We start from the raw sequence: 14,374 nt of genomic DNA, 5'->3' as shown, positions 1-14,374 counted from the left end.
TAATGCCCTGCTTGGGGCAAAAACCTCCATAATACCTACAATGGTAAAATTCAGATTGCAGTTATACTATCAGAATACAGCTACAGCAACTACTTACCGATATCCTATCTTGAAATTCTGCTGTAGGCACAACTGGAATCGTTCCACCATGTTTCCCAAATTTTCTTTCCAAGCTTTCCTGGACAGACACTAGAGAGGAAACAAAGCAGAGGCAAGGTAACTGACAAGGAAAGGAATGTGCTCCCTAAGAAAGGAGATGACCCCAGGACTTTCAGTGTTCAATGGCTTAGAATGCAGACTACAGGGGCTGAGGGCAAAGGGAGTCATCTTATTTTTGTTTTCTAAGAAAAGATGCTGATTTATCTGGTTTTATAGGTGAATGACTCCAATATTAGCAGCAATATTGCTATAGTACAGTCACATGGCAAGCGACTGTGGATTTACTGATCCCACTTCGCTAAACTCAAAGCTGATAGAGCAATCTGGATTAACTTTCCTAACTTGATAAATAGCATTAGACAAAATATTTCCCGAAGTTAAAGCAATCAATTATCTCCTATTGCACTTTGCATACTCACTACTTGCTAAGAAAAAAGCCCAGTGTAGAATTTTAGTTTTTTTCCTTAAGACATGAGAAGTGCTGTGGTATTTTGATTTGATACTTATTTCATCTTAATTATTGTAGTTTAATTAGTAAGCTTTCCTAAACAACATCACAGAATATTTCAGATGGCACGATCTTGAAGTTAAGAAAGGTATTTAAATTAGAACTGCCGTAACCCTCAACCACTTTAGAAACACCTCAAAAGGTATCATTTATAAGAAAAGTTTATATTAAAAAACATTCAGATGTATGTTTTGTCAAGTCCTATGTCCTGAGATTCTCATGTTCTCTACAGAGTATTGTTTAAAATGGAGTAATATCCTGCAGTTCTTCTCCATTAAGCTTCCTCTCTCCATGTAATTGGTATTCTGGCCCAGAAACTGGGAAGCACAGAATGGCCCTAAGTGGAGTTGTAGACCATAAGCAAATTTTTACAGTGCCTGTACCAATTAAAGTATCACCCTTTATAGAAATCCTCTATTGTTATATGTGCAGAACAATGTTACTCACTCAAACTTTGAATACTTCTCAAATACCAAGTGTGCAGCTGAAAGACATCTATTAGGAAGTAATATATATTTCACATAAGTGGTTTGAGTTCAGTATTTTCACAAAACTGAGGAAAGCATCACTTTATGAATAAAAAGTATACATTTAACTTAAGTCATTAGAGTTGCAAGTCAACCTATCAAATCTTTCCTACTCTTCAGTATGCAGCAATAATAGACTTTTGTGAAATTAAGGTGAATTTAAAACAGTTTTATATTCATTTCTCCCACATTTGGTGCTTGCTAGTCTAATCTACCAGTTAAACAGCAAAAGCAGAACTGAACACTTACTGAGCAAGTGGTAGTTTGAATCCCTTTCATATTTAAAAGTCAAGCGGCCATAGCTGACGTGGTTCAAGTTTTTCAGCCACTCAAAATACGACACTGTTACACCACCAGCGTTCAGGTAAAGATCCTGCACAGAAATAGTAAATGTCTTGAATTGTGACCATGTGAAGACAGCTCTACTGTATTAAGGAAAAGCAAGCAGAAGTATTATGTACAAAGTATTAAACTGCAGTACAGAAGACAATCCAGTTGTTATTCTTGCATGACAACACTTTTCCTTTTCTGCAGTCCAGGGATTACTTCTACTGATTTAGAAGAGGACTTGACTTTAGAACACATGAAGTTCAGGTGTGCCTGACTGACCACCTTCTTTTATTTTAGCATAAGTTTTTAATCAAGAAAGTTAGGGCATTCTTAGGCCATCTCAGTGAGTAAAAGCTGAAGATCAGCCACTCTTTCTAGCAGTAAGTTTTTTTCGATCAGGATATGTTTCTCTGGGAAAAGGGTATCATTATACCTGGGATAGGTCTTATTCTTTCACATTATCCCTATAGGCAACATTTATGCTATACAATCTATGATACACACTTCTGTCACAGCATCACCCAGAGACACAATGTTTAGAAACAAACTGGCCAGTGTATTTACTCTGCCCTCTTCCTTCACTTAGTGGACTATTTAATTGAGCAAATGTCAGCTAATACTCCAAAATGCAAAACTACAGATTTAAGAACTAATTGTGGATTGTTCTCTCTTCCGAATACATAGCCTTCATGTAATAGTTATCTTTGGTCATTTACAGTTGCAGTAAGATCTTTAAGTAATTACTACCAATCTTAAGCAACATTGACACCCATTTCCCAGACATCAGTTGTTAAAAACCACCCAAAGCGAATAAATAGCTATTCATAAAAACCTTCAGTAAATAATGTCTTGCTACAATTTACAGAAATATTACCCTTGTAATGAAAATGAAACATCATAATAGAACCTTACAGGGATAACCATGATATTTCGCTCCAAGAAGATTTTGTCAGCTTCAGGAGTGGTAGGCCCATTGGCACCTTCAGCAATAATCTGAAAGGAATCACAGCAGTGTAACTCAAGAGGTATGTATTAGTTTCCATCCATGCTAATTATTGAATACTAGTATTTAAACAGGCCTTCTCCACTTTTCATTTGCATTTGAACTCTCCAACTTACTTTTGCTTTAACCTTGTGAGCGTTGGCCTTAGTCAACTGCTTCTCGCTGGCAGCAGGGATGAGAATGTCACAGTCTGTTTCCAGAATGCTGCCCTCAAGTGTCTGTGCTTTAGGGAAGCCCATGATTGTCCCATGTTGCTGTTTGAAGGAAACAAACCAGGGTGTTTTCAGTGTGTGTGTACTCGTTTGACTTCCTTCCCTTCTTCTAACGTTCAAAATAGACATAAGGGAGAAGCAACAGTACTAGAAAGACAGCATATGACATAATTCCTATCTTTACTTAGACTGGGCATAAAAAGCAAGCTATAAAGCTTGGATAACAGTCCAAGTTGCCATGAGTGAGGCATAACTGCTCTCTGGCCAAAGCCACTGATAACGACTTGGGCTCTGGAGTATTTAATTCTTTTGAGAAAGGGGTGATAACAACATTCAACTGCTCCCTATGTAAAAGAAGACACATCAATTAAGCCCCTTAGAAACTCTAAGTGAGAGACTGTATTTTAGTGCCTGTGAACTGTCCCCTCAAGACTGCTTCACTTGGAAACCAAAATAAAAAGACCATATCCGGTTTTCATTATAAACTACATATTCGAGTCACACTACCAGACAGGCTTTCATTTTTTCAGAAGCATCCAATAGGTAAGAAACAGCAAAACTGCACTTTGAAGTCTTAAAATGTCCATATTTAATCTTTTAGGAACCTCCTTGCTCTGGTTCCTTGGTAGATGCTTCCTAGTTTAGTCATAAGAAAGGCAAAATAATTATGAACTCCAATTCTGAAGCCAAAGTACACATGCAAGCCCTTGCCATTTTTCTGGGAGCTGGGTCAAAGGGTAAAAATGTTATAAATGTTACAATGTTATAAACTGAAGAGACCCGCAAAAGCCACAAGATCAGTTAGTGTTAACCACCTGCATTCATAGTGGGGATAAGGAGAAAGCCGGAAGAATCAACATTCCTAAGCCATTTTGTGAGTACTAATTGCAGCATGATTTAAAAGTCAAAAATTAACACCAGTCTACAGTCATCCTATGTGCTTGCAAAGCTGATAAAAATGAAACTATTTCTGCTCAGCTAAGTTTCGTACCAATTTGTAATCTTCTAGTTCCTTTGGGTCAATCCCATCAGGATTCCAGATAGAACCATTAAACTCTCCAACAGCAACGCACTTTGCTCCAAAACGATGCAAGTATCTCATAGAATGCAAGCCCACGTTACCGAATCCCTGAAGGTGGAAAGAGAAAGTCAACCCTTCAGCCAAAACAATGATTACTGCTAAGGCTTATATAGCTTTGAATAGCGTTAAATAGTTCTTCATCTATTGGCATATCTTGGCATTAGATGATGTGTATAGGAAAGACAGACGAAATCTACATGATTTCTCTTCTAGTCTGAATACCATTGTAGAAATTACGCATTGTAGCCAGCAATGTACAGTTGTGCTAAATTTTTTTATACTGGAAATACAGAAGGGAAGTATTAATGTTATTACGAAAGGGTCAAAACTACGATATTTATTAACATATTTTATAACTAGCACTGTCTTAGAGGGATTAATGGATTTTTGTATGACTATTCAAAGGTTTGACCAACATTTGCAGGTCAAGAAATAGTCTCATTTAATTTGGGTAAGGAAGGCTTACAAGTGTAAAACCCATCCCACAATGGAAAGCATTAAACAAGAGTATCATTAATTCTTCACATTAAAACATAAAAACTAGTAGGAAGCTATGTCATTTCTAATACATTTCTGAAGCGGTCCTGTACAAAACAGATTGCCCAAATTTAAATTTGATAATTCTATATTTAATTAGCATTTTTTACATCCTTACTGGTATAGAAAACCTAATTCCAGGCCATTATCCAACATTCTAGAAGTAAAGGAACACACATGGCAGACCAAGAGGTCACATGATCCATGTCAGAAGTCTGTAGTAAGATTCTATGCTGGAAAAAAGCTGAATATTAAATTGCTGTATAACAAAGCTCCAGTTGTATTTAGGATTTTTGTTTATATATTAGAAGCAAATTTCTATGCAACAGTTTGTCATACGTTAGGTCTCTCTGCAATGCTGTATCCTTGTTTTCCTAGGAAAATCTTCAGCTATTCTTATAGCCATATTTTCAGTCTAAGTTATGCTTAAGTGCCTGTTGGTTAGCCCTCTGCCAGGCATGAAAATGCCAAAGTGCAGGGAGATGAGTGTGCTGCTGGGTCCATGCAGGGCAGAGATGTTTGTTTCAGCCCACTGGTTAACTAGAGGACAACTTGGAGGTTACAATTACTCTGCTATTTCTAACAACCAGTGCATTGGTACTAAAAACAACAAAACAAAGCAATCCCTCAAATCCTCCATTTAACATACTGCTCCAAGCTGAACAGAACAAGTTATTTCTTCAAAATTTTAAGAATGATAATGCACATTACTGAATATCAAACCCCTTCAAAATTTAACTACATAAATCCTAAAGTCTTATCAACACTAAAAACATACATTCAACCCTACAAATTCAGGATAAGGTATTGGTTTAGTACTTTTCCACCTGCTCATTCCATAGTAGAACAAGAACATAACCCCCAATTCCTTCTCTCTCTAAATTTTTTAATTACAAAACAGTGCAACAAACTTTGTGTAGGCAGAAACAGTGTCACAGCTCATTGAGAAGTGTGCAATGCCTTAGTTTAAAGAACTCCTGTAACAGTATTTCACTTTTTTCTTTGCAGCCGATGTTTATAAAGACTGGAGATTTGGCTTTGTGCCTGTAGAGCACAATCAAAAGTTCAGTTTTTATAAAACAGTCCAAAATAAAGGGCACCTACACTGCTTGAAAAGTGTTTCTGAAGTTTGAGGGTAAAGGTTAACTTGGAAGTCATAAAACCCTAACAGGATTTATTGCTACAACCCTTTTTAAAAGTAGCTGTACTGAAAGTTTGTTTACTACTTTTTTCCTGCAGTTAAATGAAAAACGTTACCTGAACAGCAAATGTTTTATCCCCAAATCCAGGAGTCATTCCTAATATACTCATATACGATGCTTCATTGATGAAATTTTCAATTCCATGGAAAAGCCCACGACCAGTTGCGGATATACGTCCGTGGATCCCACCCTGGCTGATAGGTTTACCAGTTACACATGCATGTGCATTAATATCCTGTAAAACAGTGAAGGACTTGTGAGCTATGGAATTAATCAAACAGCTGGAACAAGAAGTTTTGTACACCTTAGAGATATGGGAAAACAGGAATCATTAAGAGTCACAACATGATATAGTTTATATACATTTAGATTGTAAAGATTATTTCCTTCCTGAGTTTGTGTGAACACCTTCTCAGAAATACTCTAGTGGATGTCAGGAAAGTTGCATAATGCAATATTGGATATGCTCTGTAATTTTTTGTGGCATTTAAGTGTATATGTTAACTTCAGTTTGTGGTTAATTATGGTGATATCCATGTTGCACTGTTAGCAATGAGCAGGCCTCTGACAGGTATGTTTCTCAAAATTAGCTCCTATTACAGCCATAGTTTCCATTATTATTCTTGACATTTTAATTTTTAAAAGGCTCAGACATATCCTTGGACTGTTTTTCAATCATCTTTATACAGTGTTTAGTGTTCCTTTATACCAAATTCAGTTATTTTGAAACAACAATACAGGCCTAATACCTTCTTGTTGTTGATCTAAGAGGAAAATTACAGTACAAAGGTCATATGGGAAAAGTTAGACAAGTATTTACTACTTTTATTCAGAAAAGCAATATATACAATCAAGCCTCTATCATTAATTTGGTGATAATAAATTTTCCATATGCTAGACAGCTAGCCAAGATAAAATAGACTATTTAAAACCAGAGTTAATTTTTCAAATTGAAATTAACTTGAAAAAACTTTTTCCAAACTAGACACTGTTTGGGCATCCCTCTTCTGTTACCACTGGTTCCCATGCTCCCACACCCTGGGAGCACAGTCACACAGTAGCTTGGCATCCAACCCAAGTGAGAGGGTAGGGATGAAAGGGAATCCACCGAAATAAGTCTGCCAGCAGCCGGATGGGTTTCTATTCCACCAGCCACATATTCACTGGGAGGCTCCCTCCTCTCCATCGCTTGTGCCAAATGCATTTGCATGCCTGTGGCGTGAGCACAAGATGCTTGGTGAGAAGAAGGAAAGGAGCAGACAAAAGTATGTGGGGGCAGAATGGCAGGAGATGACTAGAGCCATAATAGAAACAAAAACTATTTATTATTTGAAAATGAAAGTGAGTTAACCATATAAAGCCAAAGCTAACCTCTCTTTAAAAACAGTAAAAGTGATGCTGGGCTTGCCTCAAAATTCCTAATTCAGTTTCCCAAAATGTAGCTGCATTGGTCTCATTAAGCTGTATGCTCCCTCTGGTGGCATATCGACTGTAAACAAGATGTGTTGTAGTGTATTGCCAGGAACAACTTGGCCAGGCATTTTTAGGTATTTTTAGGTTTTCGTTCTGTTTCAGATTGAAACTACATTTTAGCCTTCATGCATTCACAAAGGAGGAAGTATGTTTTATAAATACTTGAAGAAATAAAGCCCCCACCATACATAAGAATGTATTTATTAAAGTCCCTTCACATGTCCTGAAAGTCAATTAGATGTGTCAGGAAGTACAGAAGAGTGGGAAGGATTAATTTAACCAAAAACGTTAGCCATATATAATTCAGTGACCCAGCAACTTAAGATGGATTTTCTGGAACAGTTAACATGGTAGTTATTAAAGACTTGCATGGTTTGGCAAGAAAACAGAGCGTGAGGTGAGGGCAGGTCCGGATCTTCCTGAAGTCACATATACAAACCACAGTCAATGTCAAAGTCCTAAAAACTCTGGTTTTAAGTCAATCAAAATAATGCTTCACATATCTTGGGACAAAAAGAAAGGCTATGGCTTTTAAGGAGAAGCTTATAAAATAGCTTACAGCTAGCATTAAAGACTTCTATATTAGTTATAATAGTCTATGAACTTAGCTGGCCAAGTTCAGACACTGAACTTTTGCTTGGTTCTTAACCCCTTTCCACGCTGCAGTAATACTCTCCTTGTCTCTCCAGCTTCCTGGCTCTGTATGTTAGGTTTCAAGCAGACTTCCCCTGTCTGTTTATATCTGTTATTTGGCTTTTCCTTGCCACTTCAAGCTCCCTGAACACATCTGTGTGCAACCACACGGACTCATCAGGTCTATAGATTTCTCACCGAAGTGTTATCTTTCCACTCAATTGAATGTAGTCCCTCACATAGCTTCCATCTGTTTTCTGAATTATGGTTAGTTTCAGTTTTGTTCAACGGTCACTTTCTCCACTTAGTTCCCTTCCCTCCTTCCCCCATAGTCACCTTTTATGTATCACCTTTAATTTTGCTCTTGGCATCTCAACCAGATAGTTATCTGAAACATCTTCCTCTACGAAACTGGTTTTGATAGGTTATTCCACTTTTTGCAGCCTTGTCAGAGTTCCCACCTTCCTTCTCTACACCTGGTCGTTCTCCACGATAGCTCATAAGTTCCATTATGGCTACCATTCTCTCTTCCATATACAAACAAGCAACCCAGCAAAATTAAGTAAACTGATTTAATTTTGTTCCTTATTTCAATTCTTTAATTCACTTTTCAGGAAAATGTACCTAAATCCTCTCAGATTTTTTTTGTTCTTCAAGAATAAGATACTGCCATGCAGAGAGGTCCTAGGAATAAAGGAGGCTGTTGTAGCATAATTCACGTTTTATTTTTATCCTCAGTAGTTGTTGGTTTGTTTTCTTTTGTCATTGAAGCGTGTGTATGTGTAGGACCACACAACAAGCTGAGATGACAAAGTGGAAAGAATAAGAAATTCAGCCATTTAAAAAATCTTCTCCTGTATCAGTGTTTAGTTTTCCACCTATTAAAAAACCTGAAGCTTCTGTATAAAACTATGTGAACTATTAACAAATACAGCAAATCTTAAGCAGGTCATGTGCTGTGAGCCTTCTGTCAGTCGTAATATAGCAATGCTGTTGTATCACAGTGAAATATGCATTTTAGTGCAATGAGTTAAATGTTAAAACTTAAAATGCTTTGAGGCAGTAGTTTTCTTAAATGTCAGAATTTTAAGTTATGACTGAGGGAGCAAGTTGCCACTCTGCACACTGAAGTCTTTTTGAAGTCATAATTTTGGGGTTTTTTTCAGGTTTAAAGTTTTAAATAAAATATTTACATTTACATATGTAAGTAACCAAAAGCAAGTAGCTTTTTATACCGCTATCTCTATCTAACAGACAGCTCTGTGTAAAAGTAATTTAACTCAACTAATCAGCATGCCACAGCCTATTCCTCAAGCATTCCTTTCCCCCCGCCCCCCATAAGATACATTAGACTGTATTTCAGATCTAGAAGAACCTGTGCCATCCCCTCTTCCTATTGTTAAAGGCATCAGACAGCACAAGTATTCTGCCAAGAGGCTGTCTTGGGAAAGCCAGGCACATCTTGAACAGACTTGCCAGAGAGAAATACTTGGGTGGCTCTAATGCTTTATTACTGGGGGTGTACACCCTGCTCTATTTCTGAGGAACTGTTGGAAGGGACTGCAGAAAGTGAAAAGAAAGTATTTTCCATTCAAAAGGAGCTGAGATAGGCAAACATGCGATAGCATATCAACACACTAATACGGAGCTATGGCAAGACTCCTTAGCAAAGTATGACTTGCTGGAGTAGCAGAAACAATGTCTGAAAGAGAAGGTAGAAAGTTTGAGTAGCACAGACAGTAGAGCCTTAAGAAATAAGTTGTCTGTAATACATTATTCTTTCATCCAACCTGTCAAAAGTATACAACAAAAGTGTTTGGTCAACGGTCATGTTTTTGGTGCAGTTAAAACAGGTAAAAATACCCCAGCTACATAAGGGCAAAGGCCAAATTAAGGGCTATAGTTAAACACTAATTTTTAAAAACTTAAACTTCATTTTTTTATTGCCTTCTGGGCAATAAATTGTATCAGCGTCTTCTTGCTTTACATTTTGGAAAATTTGCCCTAGTTTGCACTGATTACTTGTTACTCTTAGGGGACCACAGAGAACTTTAATACTTTTACAGGTTATACTAATAGGGCAAGCTTAATTTACATGGTCTCTTGAATGCACAAAACCAGAGCATTTATTTAATAACACTTGTAAATCCAGTAGTCTGAAACTGAAAGATTTCAGTACTTTAAGAGTATATCAACTATTACGAACTAATTGTTTAACAACTTTAAATTAGTAATTATAGTACTAATGGAAAACAGAGGGAAATGGTAGAAATAGAAACCAATTTTAGACTGAGACCTTTAAAAACAGTGTATTTTCTTTTTGCTAGCAGTTGCAATCAGTATTGTATCAAACTTAAATTAAGCCTAGCATAAAAACATTAACCTTAAAGCTATTTTTCTTTAACTGTAGCCTAAAAACCTCACACCAATTAAGCTGTTAGAGTTTGCAAGAATATATTTAGATCCACGTAATTAAATAAAACTATATGATTAAGCAGCACGGTAATAAATTTCTAGAGGAAAGGACTACTACAAAGACCAAGGAAGCTTTTCTACTTCAAAGCCTCTGTTCAAAACTTACATAGTGTCCTATGGTACTGGCATAGGTGTCAGCAATCCAGGACATCTCCCTCTCCCCTGTGCTCATATCAGGAGCAGGCACATCAACACCAGGTCCTGTTGGCAACAGTGAAAATAGCTTTTAAGGATCAAATAAGAATAGTTATCTTCAACCATTATTCCCTTGGGAACTGTGCAGGGCTTGGCAGAGAACTGTTTTCCTGTTTAATCCTCAGTTTATTATGCAATCAACAGATTTTTCTGGATTCAATTCAGTTTTATATGCCATATCACACATTTGTACAATAATGTCAAAACCTCAAACCTTTCACACAAGCCACTCTGTAAAATGAAGGTCAGTTTGTCAATAAAAAGTCAGAGTGATATAATGTATCAAAAGCATATTTATATTTTTTTTTTTTTACTATCATTGCTGTAACAACAGAAAGGGGCGCTATCTAGGTGTGATTTCTATATACCATGATGTTAACTGGTGGTTTTGGTTGTTTGGTTTTTTGGGGGGTTTTTTTGTTTGTTTGTGGGGTTTTTTTCTTTTTTTGCCCTTTTTTTTTTTTAGAATTTCCTTTTTGTTCCTGGATGAGTTTAACAATTGAAGGTAGGCTGTTCCTAGTCATTGCACTGTAGCAGATACATTTGATTTTACCCCTCACTTCAAGAAAGAGACATTATGTCTTTCTTGATGAAATAAACCTTTGAAAGAACTTTGACACATCTGTTGTAATAAAAGCAAATTCTGTCTGTTTTTTCTAGATAACTAAAAATAGCATTTACCTAACCTATTTAAGATCAGAGGGACTTGCTCAGCAAGATTTTAAATGCAGCTCTGCCTCTACTCTTTTTTTTTTTCCATAAGTATTTTTAAAAGGTTTGTGAAAGCTGCATAGCACCAACCATGGAGCCAAAAAGGAAGACAAATTTAATCATTTTAATTGTCACTGAACTAACAATCACTATAGCTGGCATAGTGTACAGTATTCCCCTAGTCACATGTAACATCAATAAGTGTGTTTATATAGAAGCTTAATTTAGATGAGAAACACTCTGGCTGAAAGAGCAGATGACAAACACTCTGGCTGTAGAGCAAGAAAATGCAGATAAATAATGATAGATTCCCAGAGGCAGTTAGACATCAGGAATACATGACAGACCTTTAACTAGTTACAGGCCTTATTATTCAGTTGAATAAGAACGTCCTCCAGGTAAAGATCCTCCATTTAATTACAAGTCAAACTAGTAACATTCAGCTTTCTCCAGAGGAGACTTCCAGATAGCAACTCCAGACAGCAAGCTATCAGAACAACACAGGGTTGAGAGTCTGAATGAAACACCTACTAACATTACAGAAGCTGAGGTTCTGTTACAACAGGCACCTATGCTTCTTGCCTATGCTTCTCTTGCAGCCTGTGGTTGCCATGGGTGAAGCCATCAGCTTTCTCTGGGGTGGATCTTCTATTTCCTTCCTCTGTTTCCTCAGATATCTGCCAAAAGCCTCAACTGAGACTACAGGAAACAGTAACAGCGAAGAGCTTGATATTAGAGATTAAAATTGCAACAAACTTGGTCACAATTTTATAACCTACCTCTAAGAGAAATGTGATTCATTCTGGAACCTGTGAGCTCAGCTTTTGTGGCTATTCATAGCAGAACAGCCACCAGAAAAAAGTTAAGACAGTTCCCTTTAAAATGCCCTAAGATGCAATGACTCAATTCTTGAGGCTATTTGCTGAAAGTTCTATATCCAAATTATTTACAGCTCTCAAAAATACTGTTATTTAAGCATACTATCTAGTGAACGCTGTCAATGCACAATAAACCAGATTCCTAAATTTTAATAGTAAAATTGCACAACATACCAATAAAGCCCTTTTTTGCCAGCTCCATGGTAAACCTTCTTGTGATCTTTTCCAATTCATTGTCCTATAGAGAAAATGCAATAAATATCACAAGTAATCATTAGTGTTTATGAATATTTCCTAGAACTTATGCCCTTTTCTTATAGGTACGTACAGGCATATAAATAGGTACCCTTTTCTTTTAGAAAAAGGGATGATTCATATATTTAATTTATATGCCACTCCCTAACAGACCCTTGGTACTCAGGCAGCACAAGGAAACATTCAGCTTGCTTTCTGTACATTCTGATCCACAACAAGTCGGGAGTGTGGCACAGGAAGAACGACCTGTGCTTGTGGCAGAGATTTCCAGCAAACAAATCTGATATCCTATGTGAGAGATTTATAACCAGCAACAGCAATAGCTGGGCTGCTGGTTGTGTAATCAGCACGGTAGAACGACTTCACACAAATCCTTACAGGAGTGTCGAGCTTAGAATATCTGTTACGTATTCTAGTATGCCTTTCTGTACAAGTTATTTTAACTAGGGCAAGAAGGCAAGCCTGCAGTAAACTTTGTATAAGCCAAGTTAGTTATTATTCGCACTGGAACACTGCATAGAAAGGTTTAATGGAGCATAAAACTATTTGTCAAAATAAACAAAAACATTAACTTTTTTCTAAGAGTAATTTAATTTAAGCCTTTATTAACAGTATCAACTTAAAAAATAATCAGGTTCCAAATTATTTGTAGTCTTCTGACTTTAAAAGTAATGAATTAAATAATCGAAGTATTCCACCTCTGAAACACACACCTTTTAAAAATTCTTTTCCTACCTACTGCATGCACAAGCTAAATTCAGCCTTTCCAGAGGCAGAAGTGGCAGGAAGTTTAAAGTGGTCAATAATGCTCTTAGAAGAGCTTTTTTAACTGGCTGGCTTCAGTACTGCAGGTAACCGAATTTTTATCTATGATTAAGCTTACTGTGTAGTTCTTGGGATTGATCTTGACACCAGCCTTTGCCCCACCAAATGGCACATCTACAAGAATGCAAAGGAAAATCATTTTACTTTTTCAACAATAAAGGCAGAATGCATCAGTAATATGTGTGAGGAATTATATCTTCGATTTTAGCAGTGAATTTGATTTTGCCACATTTAGGGCTTTACAAGCATAAGCTGTAATCTCATACAGGTACTACTATAAAAATGGGAAATCTTTCAAGGGCAGCTTGAAAACGATCTTTGAAATTCAGAAGTTAATGATTTAAATTTTCTATGCTTCAAGCTCTTGTACTTGGCACTTGTAGAAACAGTAAGTTTTACAGCTTATATTTTACTGGTTTAGCGCAAAAAATTTTACTTTGGAAGTCTTAAGTGAAGTGTCTCTATATACATCAAGAAGTATTTTGTTTTCTTATAGATAATGTGCAGATTCTCTCCAAACTCCCCTACAATTTAGCAGCCGTGTATGAAATATACTTCTTTATGACCCATAAAGGAATTTTATCCTTCTCTCTCCACAGCTCCCCTGCCTGAATCCTTTACAGCCTCCATCTGTTCCCCTAAAATTAGCCCCCTCCTAATCCAAGTTTGTCATGCTTTGATTTGAGTTCAAGAGCAGTACTTTTACAGGAGCGGGTAACTAGCAGAATTTGGACTTTTCAAGTGAAAATATAACTTTATTCAAGTATGTACAGTAACAGCAGAGGGAATATGTATTATTATTTTGGTCACTATATATTTTTTCCCATCTTGCTACAGATTTTAGTCAGAGATTACTGTCTAAAACTTAATTGAATCCTTTAGATGCTTTTCTGTAAATTACATCAGTACTGATTGAAATTAAAGATTGTATCCTTGCTTGAAAAATTACCACTTACCAACCACAGCACATTTGTATGTCATTAGAGATGCTAAGGCTTTCACTTCATCCACACTAACATCCAAACTATAACGAATACCTGCAAAAGACACATGAAAAAAAAGGAATTCACTGAACAATTTCACAGGTATTTATATACTGGGAAAGTTAATTCTAGACCAGCCATCTATAACATGCAACTATGTAATTTATCAACTTATTTGCTTCAAAGCTTAAAGAACAATCCCCCATTCTCCCACTTAAATATCTCTCTTTTATGTAGCAGAAATTCAAGACTTCAGCAATTCTCTATTAAGTAGTTTAACAGCAGCACTCAACCTTGGAACAAAAGTGAATATTCCTTTGGAGGAAGATGAGCCAAGCTGTTAGTTAACTCGGAGTAGAGTTTTCAAGAGGCTGATAAAGCTCATCA

General features: G+C 36.6%; 1 protein-coding gene across 1 annotated transcript in view; it reads right to left on the bottom strand.

Moving 5' to 3' along the window:
- Positions 1–14,374, bottom strand: part of GLUD1 (glutamate dehydrogenase 1) — a 30,548-nt gene that overhangs the window by 3,989 nt on the left and 12,185 nt on the right. The window contains exons 2-11 of the mRNA XM_082309536.1: positions 13,961–14,041; positions 13,063–13,118; positions 12,099–12,162; positions 10,247–10,341; positions 5,615–5,794; positions 3,731–3,868; positions 2,644–2,781; positions 2,437–2,517; positions 1,444–1,567; positions 98–189 (exon numbers count right to left, since the gene is read on the bottom strand). Of these exons, the coding sequence (XP_082165662.1) occupies positions 98–189; positions 1,444–1,567; positions 2,437–2,517; positions 2,644–2,781; positions 3,731–3,868; positions 5,615–5,794; positions 10,247–10,341; positions 12,099–12,162; positions 13,063–13,118; positions 13,961–14,041 (1,049 nt within the window). The remainder of the gene's footprint in view (positions 1–97; positions 190–1,443; positions 1,568–2,436; positions 2,518–2,643; positions 2,782–3,730; positions 3,869–5,614; positions 5,795–10,246; positions 10,342–12,098; positions 12,163–13,062; positions 13,119–13,960; positions 14,042–14,374) is intronic.

Source organism: Platalea leucorodia, assembly GCF_965183815.1.
Source record: "Platalea leucorodia genome assembly, chromosome: 4".
In the NCBI taxonomy this organism is placed as follows: Eukaryota; Metazoa; Chordata; class Aves; order Pelecaniformes; family Threskiornithidae; genus Platalea; species Platalea leucorodia.
The sequence above is the reverse complement of the archived record's forward strand: the minus strand, read 5'-3'. Positions and strand labels throughout refer to the sequence as shown.